The 13,534-nt window shown below is 41.5% G+C and overlaps 1 protein-coding gene across 5 annotated transcripts in view; it reads right to left on the reverse strand.

Annotated features, from left to right (window-relative positions):
- Positions 1 to 1,910: 1,910 nt before the first annotated feature.
- The window catches only part of CUNH18orf54 (chromosome unknown C18orf54 homolog), a 51,444-nt gene continuing 39,820 nt past the window's right edge, over positions 1,911 to 13,534 (reverse strand). For all 5 annotated transcript variants that reach the window (XM_089690096.1, XM_089690095.1, XM_089690092.1 and 2 more), the window contains 2 exons: positions 12,324 to 12,397; positions 1,911 to 2,682 (listed from right to left, as the gene is read on the reverse strand). In XM_089690096.1, coding sequence (XP_089546222.1) covers positions 2,598 to 2,682; positions 12,324 to 12,397 — 159 coding nt within the window. In that variant the 3' untranslated portion in view covers positions 1,911 to 2,597. The remainder of the gene's footprint in view (positions 2,683 to 12,323; positions 12,398 to 13,534) is intronic.

Here is a 13,534-nt window from a genome sequence, read left to right on the forward strand (position 1 = left end):
CAAGCAGATTTACTGACAGGAAGCTTCAATGAACTACCATGGCGCTCCACAGCTCCGTGGTAGTTCATTGAAAACTACAAGCCGACAGCCGCTAAAGTTGTCACAGAACACTGGGAATGAGTGACGCAGCCATGGGGGCAGAGCCCCACACAGCCACACGGTTTTCAAATCTGAGAGATAGAACGGGGAAACTTCTCCCTGTGCTGTCAGAGGGAGGGGGGGGCAGGGGGAGCAGCTGCAGCTATGGGGATATGTTGCACCCTAAAAATGGGTGGAACATGTAACATGTTCCAAAGGTGAACTGAACCTTTAAAGCCTTATTTGCTTCTTGCAGAGATGTTCTACCAACCAATACTTAAACTATAGGATCCAGCACCAAATGATAGACATTACAGGCCGTTCTCTTTCTTAAAGATGGCTGGATCCGGTTCCTATTGGCTGTAGCAACCAATCCAGATAAGGCCCACCTCTGCCCCAGCAGACCAGGAGTAACGGGAATAGAATCCAACAAAAAGACCTTAGGGCTCAGGAAGGCATGTCCATCACCTTCAAAACACAAGCACAACAGTGAGGCTTAGTGAAGCTAGAAGGGGTTGTGCCTGAGCAGGAATTTCCGCATTTTTTTGGCCAGTATCCATTCACCCTAAGGCGGCAGCATATCTCAGTCAAACATTACCTCCGTGGTGTCCTGTGATGCACAACAAATAAAGCAGTATTAGAGTGGTTGTAAAGGCTCAAGGTTTTTTTTTTTTTAGAATGCATGAAGGTAAAAAACCTTCTGTGCAGTAGCCCCCCCCCCCCAAATACTCATCTAAGGCCCCTCCTGATCCAGCGATGCGCACTGGAGTCTTGTCTATCCCAGGACTCCCTCTCCTCATTGGCTCCCGCTGCTGTCAATCACAGCAAGCCAATGAGGAGGGGGCAGAGCTTAGCTGCAGCTGTATATGTGAATGGACACAAGAAGCAGCAGCTGGGGAGTGTGCATCATGCTCGGGTGCCCCCCATAGCAAGCTGCTTGCTGTGGGGACACCCGACAAGAGGGAGGGGTCAGGAGGGCCGGCTGGGGACCCAAGAAGGAGGATACAGATGCTCTGTGCAAAACCACTGCACACAGCAGGTAAGTATACAAGTATATACATGCTTGTTATTTAAAGTCTTACTTTTTTTTTTCTTTAAACCCAAAAGCAAACATTTATTATATTGCAGCTTACCAATTCTTAAATGTGATGGCTGCATTAGTTTCCTATTTTTAGGGTTTCTCTCTTCTAGTCTCATCTTGTGGATGGGTCATTGGGATGTCAGTGGCAGTTAGTCAGTTTCCCCCCAGTGTCAGAATGCCCGCCGCAGTCCCACAATTAAAAAAAAAAATAAAATCACTGATCGCCGCCATTACTAGTATATATATAAAAAGAAAATACCAGTGTATATACCGCCATTTGTAGACGCTATAACTTTCACGTAAACCAATTAAAAGAATACATTTTGTCCTAAATGTATGAAGAAATTTGATTTTGCTATAAATTATATCCAGTAAATTTTTTTTCTTTTAAAAAAGTCAAAAATATTTTTCTTTTTTTAAAATTGTCAGTCTTTGTTTACAGTGCAAAAAAAAAAATGCACAGGCGATCAAATACCACTGAAAGAAGGCTCTATGGGGGTGGGGTGGGGGGGAGACATGAATTTAATTTTTGTACAGCATTGCATGACCAGTTACAGTAACACAGCGCCGTATCAGAAAAAAATGGCCTGGAAGAGGGGGGGGGGGGTTAAATCCTCTGGGGAGCAAGTGGTTAAGTAATTTTCCAGCAAAAAAAAAAAAAGGGGAGGAAAATAAAGATTTTAACCTGTGCAAAACAATGTAAAAAGTTGCTCCAGACAGGAAGTGGTTATAAATCAGAGGAGCCAGAAACTGAACAAAATAAATAACTTTAATATGGCACAGGCAATATTTTAAATACTGTATACACACTTTGCCAACACTTTTTTCTGCATTGTGTTAAAATATGTAAACATACAAAATACATACCAATGCAAACATCAGATAAGGAAAAAAGTTAAGTTGTATTAAATATTTAAACACATTCAAGAGATTAATATGGTAAGAGATTCATGTTTCACTCATTAGTGACCTGCTAGTTACTGGGTTCACATTCTATAATGAGAATGGAAGGCTGAACAAACTCACTCCAGGCAGTGCAGTATACATGTACATCACACTGGAGGCAGCAGTGAGTAGGGTCAGATAACATGAAGCCTGTTTATTCTGAGTTTACAGTCTAGTCGGTTCACTTCAACATTACACAGTTGCATGCTGTGAGGAAAAAGCGAAATCCACAACATTATGGCAATTATTTACTAAAACTGAAAAAAAGCAAAGTCTGGTGCAGCTGTGCATAGAGACCAATCAGCTTCCAGATGTTTTTTGTGAAAACTTAGCTAAACAAGTTGAAGTTAGAAGCCAATTGGCTACCATGCACATTTGCATCAGATTTTGCACTCTCCAGTTTCAGTAAATAAAGCCCAATAAGTCTGCCAGGGTTCCCGTACACTCCCTATTCACTCATAGCAATCGCTTAGCCTGTCAGCTCATTCCGTATTTATATTCCTTCGTTCTTTTCTTGGTCCTGTTTTGTAGTGTTGTCCCCTACCAGCTCCTTCAGTCTTGCCAAATGCTGCAAAGCTCTGCAACAAAACAAATACAAAGTTATGCAAAATAAATAGTAGCAAGAAAATGTCATCATACACAACAAATTAAGAGCTCTTTACAAAACTATTAAAGCTGAACTCTAGTGAACAAAGCAAACAGCAGTAAGCAATTGCAACAGCAGTTTACACTGAAAAATGACTACCAATAACCTTAACCACTTCCATACCGGCCACTTTTACACCTTCCTGCCCAGGCCAGTTTTCAGGTTTCAGCGCTCTCACACTTTGAATGACAATTGCGCGGTCAATACAACATTGTACCCAAACTAAAATGTTATCATTTTCTTCACACAACTAGAGCTTTCTTTTGGTGGTATTTAATCACCGCTGGGGTTTTTATTTTTTGCTAAATTAACAAAAAAAGACTGAAAAGTTTGAAGAAAAAAAAAAAAAAAAAAAAAAAAATCACACGTTTTTCTTTGTTTCTGTTATAAAAGTTTGCAAATAAATAATTGTTCTTCATAAATTTAGGCCGAGATGTATTCTGCTACATGTCTTTGGTGAAAATAACTCAAATTAGGATGTATTTTTTAGTCTGTAGGAAAGTTATAGAGTTCACAAACTATGGTATAGATCTGAATATTGATCAATCCTGAAGTACTGACAGCCAATCTAATTTCTTGAGGTCCAAGAATGTCAGAACAGTACAGACATCCCCCAAATGACCCCTTTTTGCAGAGTAGACAGTCCGACGTACTTCATAAGAGGCATGGAGAGTTTTTTGAAGTTGTATTTTTTTTGTCATAATTTTTTGGAAAATTAAAAACATTTCACAATTTTTTTTTTTTTTTTTAACATACTGTCACCAGTGCAGTACAGTGTCATCATATAACTGGCATGGCGGTGAACAGGGACACTGACTGGTGACAGTATGAAACTTTTTTTTTTAATTTTATTATTTTTAATTTTTATTCAATTTTTTTCTTTTTTTTTCATATTTCACTTTGACCAAAGTAGTACAATGTTACCATAGTAACATTGTACTACTTTGGGGAAGTGAACAGTATTTTTTTTTTTTACACAATTTGCTTATAGCAAAGAATTACTTTGCTATAAGCAAGCATTTACCTGAATGACATCGATTCATTCAGGGCTTTTTTTTTTTTGTGCTTAGCTTTGATTTGGCCATGGCTAATCACATGACACAGCTGGGCGGAGATTGGCCCAGCTTGCGCATGTGATCGCTGTGACCATTCACAGCTAGGCACACTAGTATACAATGGATGGCATGAATGAAGTCATCCATTGTATACAACTGTCATGTGACCTGCTGTGATTGGTCACAGCAGGTCACATGGTACCAGCAACGGGGCCGGTACTCAGATCTGTCATTGGCCGTGTCCGAGGTATGCGGCCGGTGACAGATCGCACCGTTGCGCGGCTCTGCAGGAGCGCAAACTGCGCATGCCCGGGAGGACGCCATATGGCGTCCACCCGGAACGCTGAAGGATTTTGCCGGCCGCCAAATGGCCATTGGCTGGGCGGCTAATGGTTAAAGAATTGAGTTAAAGAGTGTAGCATCAAGTTAATGAAACTCCTGGGATATTGATCTGGTCAGTGAAGTAGCAGAGGGGGATGTTAATCAGTTTCAGCTGCTTTGGTGTTAATGAAATTAAGAGGTGCACTAGATGGGCAACAATGAGACGACCACCAAAACAGGAAAGGTTTTACAGGTGGAGGCCACTGACATTTTTTCCCTACTCATCTTTTCTGTTTTTTCACAAGTATTGCATTTGGCTAGGGTCAGTGTCAAACTGGTAGCATGAGGCGATACCTGGACCTTACAAAGGTTGAACAGGCAGTCCAACTCCTCCAGGATGGCACATCAATACGTTCCATTGCAAGAAGGTTTGCGGTGTCTCCCAGCACAGTCTCAAGAGCATGGAGGAGATTCCAGGAGACAGACAGTTACTCTAAGAGAGCTGGACAGGGCTGTAGAAGGTCCTTAACCCATCAGCAGGACCGCTATCTGCTCCTTTGTGCAAGGAGGAACAGGATGAGCACTGCCACAGCCCTACAAACCCACACACCATCCATCATCTCATTAGGAGCCTTCCCCGACATTGTCAGGCATGCATACAAGCATGTGGGGGCCATACAAACTACTGAGGACCATTCTGAGTTGCTGCAATGAAATTTCAGCAAAATTGACTAGCCTGCTGCATCATTTTTTTCCCATTTTGACTTTCGGGGTGTCTTTGAATTCAGTCCTCTGTAGGTTGATTATTTTAATTTCCAAACGATGGGGCGTCCTTACATTCCTAACACATTACCCAGTCCATATCAGTATAGATATTAAACAAGAGATTTGTCCCCATTGAGATCAGATGAGTTTTCAAAGTGTTCCTTTAATTTTCTGAGCAGTGTACATGCACACTAAATACATTGCATATATTTACGTAAATAAACGCCCCCCCATGTAGACATTTAAAAGTCCTGAGATCATCTTGGAAGTGATGTCAGCAGCCCCAGCAGATGCAGAGCTGTCACAGGGTCTCTTTAAAGAAACTGCTAAATAGAAAACATTTAATGCAGAACTCCAGCCTCACCCCCAACCCCCACAATTTTTAAAACCTCCTATAGCTCTCTGACATTTTCTCGCAGCAGTGGGGGGCAGAAATTCTTTCCAGACTGAGCGGCACTCACTTACAGATGTGTGAGCACCGCTCACCCTTGGAGTACTGCAAGCCCAGGCTGTGTAATGACGCACCCCCTACGGAGACTTGTAAAGACAGGCTGGGTTTGTAGCAAATGGGCAGAATAACACGGTCATACTGCCCTGAAGAGGACCACCAATGCAGTTGAAAAAACACGCTGGGAGTGGAGAGTGAAGATTAGAAATATAATACATACATACTTTATAATGGAGAAAGGGGGGAGTTACTTAAAAATAAATTGTGGTGCTCTGCTTTAAACAAAAAGGAGATATAAGTGTTAGACCATCTGTTCAATTGTATCTGAAAAGGGGACCTAACACTGTACACCCTCCCTACCCCCCACAATACTTCCCTCAGTGGGCGCAGAGCTGTCAGTGCCCATGCAGCTGGTGCATTGCTCCAGGGATTTTGAAGCAGTATTTCACTTTCTCAATCAACATTGACTATTTCTAATCCTTATGCTGCTAGTATTAGTAAATAGATTGAAGAAATTTAAATATTATATACTTTACTGTTACTTCCTGGTTTCCTCCCTAGGCAAATGAAGTCACACATCCCAGCAGTCTTCAGGAGGGGAGGGTTCTCAGCTCAGCTAATGCCTGAGGCAAGTGCAGATGGATTCCAGAGTAAATGCTACATGAATCATCTGCCCTTACTCAAGATGGCCTCTGCCAGAAATGCTGGGTGGCGTTTTTCAAAATTATTTTTCAGCAAAATAAAGCATGGAGACATGGATGCATGGGAGAGTTTGCTTTGAATATTAACAATGAATTCATTATCATTTCTGGTTTGTCGTACTCACATGCAGTGCAGTTTCACTTTAAGTCCCCTCTCTTCTCTGTGCAGTACTTCTGGGACGGATCAGAGCAATGCTCCGTGCCGGTACTGACCAGTCAGAATTGCTCTGATCCCAGAAGTGCTGCACAGAGAAGTGTGGGACTTCAAATTCTCTGCACCAGCTGCATGGGCAATGGCAGCTCAGCTTCCACGGAGGTAAGTACAGAGGGGCCTGGGGCGGTGGGAAGAGTGTACAGTGTTAGATCACCTTTTCATTTTTTTCTGAATAGGTGAACACCGACTATAGATCTGATACAGACTTATCACTATGATCGCTTAATGGTGTTTTTTGAGGTATTATCTATAAAAATGCTCTATTTTATTATAGTTTATGTAAAAGACTATAAAATATCAACAAATAGGTATAAAAGGTGAGGTGTAATCGGGGGGACAGAAACTGTGTACCTTCACCTAGGTGAATAGCTAAAGAAAAAAGCTTGGATATTTCTACTATTCAAACTGAGGATCTAAACCTCCCCATTATACAGACCAAGGATCTAAACCCCTCAATATACAGACAGAAGGCGTAAACTCCCGCTCTAAATCCCCTCCCCATTTACATTCCAAGGCTCTAAACCCCCAATATACAGGTCGAGGATCTAAACCCCCAATATACAGGTCGAGGATCTAAACCCTCATTATACAGACCGAGGATCTAACCATCCATTATACAGACCGAGGATCTAACCATCCATTATACAGACCGAGGATCTAACCATCCATTATACAGACCGAGGAACTAACCATCCATTATACAGACCGAGGATCTAACCATCCATTATACAGACCGAGGATCTAACCATCCATTATACAGACCAAGGATCTAACCATCCATTATACAGACCGAGGATCTAACCATCCACTATACAGACCGAGAATCTAACCATCCATTATACAGACCGAGGATCTAACCATCCATTATACAGACCGAGGATCTAACCATCCATTATACAGACCGAGGATCTAACCATCCATTATACAGACCAAGGATCTAACCATCCACCATACAGACCGAGGATCTAACCATCCATTATACAGACCGAGGATCTAACCATCCATTCCACAGACAGAGGATCTAACCATCCATTCCACAACAGCTGAAGGGCCACAGGTTAAGCACCCATGACCCAAACCCGCATACAGAGGAGTATCTAACCATCCAATATACAGAGCGAAGATCTAACCATCCAATATACAGAGCGAAGATCTACCCATCCAATATACAGAGCGAAGATCTACCCATCCAATATACAGAGCGAAGATCTACCCATCCAATATACAGAGCGAAGATCTACCCATCCAATATACAGAGCGAAGATCTACCCATCCAAAATATAGAGTGAAGATCTAACCATCCAATATACAGAGCGAAGATCTAACCATCCATTCCACAATAGTTGAAGGGCCACAGGTTGAGCACCCATGACCCAAACCCACATACAGAGGAGTATCTAACCATCCAATATACAGAGCAAGGATCTAACCATCCAATATACAGAGGAGTATCTAACCATCCAATATACAGAGCAAGGATCTAACCATCCAATATACAGAGCGAAGATCTAACCATCCAATATACAGACAGCCAACCCTATTATGAAGATCATAGATCTTAACCCCATAAACCACACAGGACTCCAAACAGCCCCAATATCTCTACGCAACTGGGTTAAACATTGAATATCTTTATCAGAGGTGATTTCAATAAGTATACAACAGACATGTAACAATAGTGTTGTACTAACTCGTATACATACAATAATATATATAACCACCAAAATACTTTATAACAATTGTGATGGTTCAATCAAAATTTAAATCGTGCTTGAAAAAGTGCTTGTTCTATACAATGTGATCCAAAAAGCTGAAACTTTTCAGGGACAGTGCTCCACAATGACTTTGTGCACCTCCACCTAGATATACGGATGGCCACTCACCTCATACAGTGGACCTATAAATTAATATAGGTCGACCAAGCATAGTAATTCAACCAAAGATGCTCCAGATGGCAGCAAAGAGCTGATGACAGGCACCATCTTAAAGGACATTATACACGGAACTCGGAAAACCCCGACAAAACTACGTGGTTGGTGGCGTAACGCGTGGGACGGAACCTGGTGACGTCATTGCCAGTTTACTTGCGGACCGGAAGTTTTATGTAAAAAATGATCTGTTATGTTCAATACCATGTGAGTGTTACTCTGGAACATATTTTATTCTGAAATAAACGGTATTATGCTATGGGAGCGGTCCCCTTCTCTTCATACATGTGGAGTGTAAACTGAGAAGAGTTCCGTGTATTGTATCATCTGAGGGGTGCCGGTCATCAGCTGTTTACTGCCATCTGGAGCATCTTTGGTGGAATTACTATGCTTGGTCGACCGGTATTAATTTATAGGTCCACAGTATGAGGTGAGCGGCCATCCGTATATTTAGGTGGAGGTGCACAAAGTCACAGTGGAGCACGGTCCCTGAAAGTTTCAGCTTTTTGGAGCACATCGTATAGAACAAGCACTTTTCAAGCACGATTTATAACAATTGTGATAGTTCAATAAAAATTTTAAGTATTTTGGTTATTATATATGAGTTAGTGCAACACTATTGTTACCAGTCTATGTTTTGAGAGTGGGATCACTTTTACGTGTTATTGCAGCGGCTCAAGTAGTTAGTTCTTCAGATTTTTTTCTTGATAGCACACATTGTCTTATTTTATTTAATAATTATACAATATATTTTGTAATAATTATTATATGGATCTATCCATGCAGTCCTTTTTTCCTCCATACATACAAACTGAGACGCTCTGACCATAACTGGATTTAGCAATCAATTGCACATAACTTACACCAGCTGTACAGTAAACTGGGCTCAAATCTTTATGCCAAACTTCATCCATGGAAAAATGAACTTTATCCTCTAGACCAGGGGTGGGCAAACTTTTTGACTTGAGGGCCGCAATGGGTTCATATATTGGACCCGGGGGCCGGACCAAGAGTAGATGAATGATGTGTATGTGTCATCCATAGTAAGTATAGTAATATTCCCCCATAGTAAGCATAGTAATTAATCCCCCATATAGTAATTCATCCCCCATAGTAATTCATCCCCCATAGTAATTCATCCCCCATAGTAATTCATCCCCCATATAGTAATTCATCCCCCATATAGTAATTCATCCCCCATATAGTAATTCATCCCCCATATAGTAATTAATCCCCCCTATAGTAATTCATCCCCCATATAGTAATTCATCCCCCCTATAGTAATTCATTCCCCATATTAAGTCCCCAAGTCCCCCCTGTGTCAATTCACTTACCTTTGCTCCGCGCGTTCCTCTCGCCGTGTTCCCGCGCCGTTCCGGTGTAGCATGAAAATCTGTCTCCTATGAGGATCTGTCCCCCTCGACGTATCTGCGCATGTGCCAGTTTCAGGCATTAGCAGCCGATCGGCGATCTCCGGCACATGCGCAGATACGTCGAGGGGGACAGATCCTCATAGGAGACAGATTTTCATGCTACACCGGTCTTCAGGGCGGACTGTGAGAGGAGCCTAGCGGGAGCCTAGCTCCGCGGGCCGGATTAAAAGGTCCGCCGGGCCGTATACGGCCCGCGGACAGTAGTTTGCCAATTGCTGCTCTAGACCTTTTGAATACTGCCTCTTAGATGAGACTGTTAAAATTAAAGCACTTGTTCATTCAGTTACTCCATCCGTGGATCATCATACTACTAGAGACATTGGCCTCACTCCATAATTGTTCTTACTCATATCATTTCATAGTTCAATAACAGGAGAAACTTGTGCTTAAATACTCCACCCATAATCAACAAAAAATACATCTTCTCACCAAGTTCCTATCCATTCAAACGTAGATCATTTTATGAACGTATTGCAGGCATCATCTATGCAGCCCTTTTTATAGTACAGCCACTGAATAAACCTTTATAGGGTTACTCTGCCCCTCATCCTCATTAGAAAGGGAGCATTCGCTGTTACAGTTCTCAATACACTCTGTAAGAAAATACGAGAAGCTGCACGTCTGCACAGATACATTTCAACACTTTTTACTGACCATCACAAAAATTTCCACAAGCGTCATATCATACGCGTCAACTACTTAAAAGATCTTACTGAGATCACCAGGTTTCCAGATATTTCTGCCTCCTTGATGAGGACTGATTCAATCGTGCAGCATTTTTAACCCAACATTATACATGCAAAACATCCACTGATAAGGTGTGTGGAGACGAAACATGTTGGTGTTTGATGATCTGTCAACATGCTATGTGATACATATCACACCAGCGCTCCCCAACCAAATCAGAGGGAGCTGTAATGTTGCCCCCTCTATCATGTGACAGTTTATAGATCTAGCAGACTGAAAAAGATTGCAAATCTGTAGGTCTCAAAAAAAAAAAAAAAAAAAAAGGAATGCTTTTAATTTATAAAAAAAAAAAAGGAAACCCAACTTTACTTAAATAGGGAACGCATAAACACAAAATCAGCAAATAGTAAGTATGGAGTCTGCAGTACCGCACAGTTCTTTCTGCATACCACAGGTATCAGTCCGGCTTCCACAGGCTCTCACTATGAGAGCTCCACAATGCCCACTCTTTCCCTCCAGCTGCTCCAGTCATACAAGCCCTACCACTTGAAAGTCCACCTCCTATCATAGATTTTCATTCAATTGTCTGCCTGTCCTCTATTCAGAGATCACTTTCCATCCTTAGAAGCTGTAGTATGTCTTCTATGAATGAATGAATGAAGGAGCTGGGAGGAAAGAGTGGGGCGTAGTCAGACTCTTGATGAGTGTGACAGCCCATTCATTGTAGTAACCTCCACCGCCCCAGAAGATTATGGCAGTGGGGGGGCATAAGCTAAGGAGGATTTCTACTAACTAAAGAGGAATCAGCACAAGGGCTACATCCTACTGACTAAATTATGTCCCTTGTACTGATTTTATTTTAGCTAGTTCTAAAGGTGAGCTTAGCCTTCAAAGCCTATTACACTAATATTTAGGGTGTAACATGTTTCAACCCCCCACCCCCTGAGCCTCCCCTCCCTCTTGACAGCGAGTATGGGGTTCTTCTATATTTTTGACATTTGAAACCAGCATGGCTGTGCAAGGCTTTGCCTGCACAGCTGTGTCTATTCATTCACAGATCCCTGTAAATGAACTACAAGTCCACTACTGCTGAAGACAGACTTGTAGATCTCAATTGACTAAAAGCACACTGATCAGCACACTCGGAATCCATTCATTCTTCCTCCAGCTTTTTAACTGAAAACCCGTATAGGAGGTACAGGCAGGAAGCAGGAGGGAAAACGTGCAGGAGCCTGACATTGCACTGGCAAACCACTGATCAAGAATGCAATGCTTTGCAGGCTTTTGTAGGAAAAAATTATAAATGCACATATTTTTGCAGAGAAAAAAAAAAAGTTAATTTGTTTCCTTAAAAGGCGAACTTCGAATTTAAGCATACATAATATAATATCAACTCCCAATTACGTAATTTATATTTTTTTATATTTGTAAATAAACACACTTTAAAAGGATAAGTTCACCTTTGGAACACGTTACATATTCCACCCATTTTTAGAGTGGAACATGTAACATGTTCCAGCATCTTCACCTTCTCCCCCACCAGCACCCACACCTTCCCAGTCCCTGTCCCAATTTGAAAACAGTACAGCCGTGTGGAGCTCTGTCCACCCGGCTGTGTCATTCATTCACAATTTCCTGTCAATAAATAGACTAAGTACTGTCAAGCCCTTGCTGCTGACGGCTCATAGTTCTCAATGAAGTACACTGGTGAGCATCTGCGTAGTCCATTGATCCTCAAGCTCTCAAGTAACTGCTGGCCTGTATCATAGGTACAGGAAGACAGCTATCCTGAGAGTCTGCAGGAACTCTGCAGGCTCCTTAGCGAGAAAAAAAAAATCCATGTTTTTGTAACCTGCAAAATAAAATGTACCTTTATTTATTTCTTTTTTTTTCAAAAGGTGAACTTCACTTTAAAAAAAAAGCAAAAAAAAAAATACACACCTATCTTTTTTGTAAGGTTTGAAATGGGTAACAATGATATATGGCATTGTGTTTTGCAGAATTACGGATCCAGAACTTACTTCTGAAGAGACTTATTTACAGGAAATGCCTCTTGGTCCACACGCTGTATTTCTGATTCTGCTTCTGTATAAACCTACAAAAGAAAAAATAAAAAAAGTGTAATTTAAATATATGTTTATTACCAAGCAGAACAAAATTTGTCTGAAAGGCAAGAGTGACCAAAGAGACATGAATAGATCTGGATTCCCTGAGGGAAGGATTGCAAGTTTAGCTTTCGTCTCTGTGTGTGATCTGACAGAACGAGCTGTACATTTAGTATTGGTGGCTGTTGCACTTTAAAATGTACCTGCTATCCACTCCAAAGAATACAGAATATTACTGCCAGTTTGAACGTTAATAACAGAAGATGGAATTAAGTTAAAAAAAAAAAAATAAAAAAATGAAAAAAAGAAGAAGATGAGGGATTTGCTTAATACATCACACAAGTTTTGCAGCTTTCCTGGCAACCTCCAACACTATATTCAGGACAAAACCAACAAGAGCGCATTGATTTAGTGCAACCAACATCCAATAGTAAGAGGTGAGGGTGGAGGAGAATAAAGTGGTTCTAAAGGCTGAAGGTTTAATACTAGAGATGAGCGAATTTCTCAAAAATTCGATTCGGCTGATTCGGCGAATTCCAGTGTGAAATTCGATTCGATGCGAATTTCTTCGCTACGAAGATGACTTATAAAAAGGGTTTCTAGGCTTCAGAGAGCCTTTAAATTAGTGCAGAACACTGTACCTTTAATTTAAATGCCCTTGGAGATGAGGAAAGAGAAGGAGAAGGAGAAGGAGAAGGATGAGAAGAAGGAGAAGGAGAAGGATGAGAAGAAGGAGAAGGAGAAGGATGAGAAGAAGGAGAAGGAGAAGGATGAGAAGAAGGAGAAGGATGAGGAGAAGAAGGATGAGACGAAGGAGAAGGATGAGAAGAAGGAGAAGGATGAGGAGAAGAAGGATGAGACGAAGGAGAAGGATGAGAAGAAAGAGAAGGATGAGAAGGAGAAGGAGAAGGATGAGAAGAAGGAGAAGGATGAGAAGAAGGAGAAGGATGAGAAGAAGGAGAAGGATGAGAAGAAGGATGAGAAGAAGGAGAAGGATGAGAAGAAGGATGAGAAGAAGGAGAAGGATGAGAAGAAGGAGAAGGATGAGAAGAAGGATGAGAAGAAGGAGAAGGATGAGAAGAAGGAGAAGGATGAGAAGAAGGAGAAGGATGAGAAGAAGGAGAAGG

This window comes from Staurois parvus, unplaced genomic scaffold (genome assembly GCF_062004578.1).
Source record: "Staurois parvus isolate SC_StPar_1 unplaced genomic scaffold, SC_StPar_1.0 ptg000513l, whole genome shotgun sequence".
Taxonomy (NCBI): Eukaryota; Metazoa; Chordata; class Amphibia; order Anura; family Ranidae; genus Staurois; species Staurois parvus.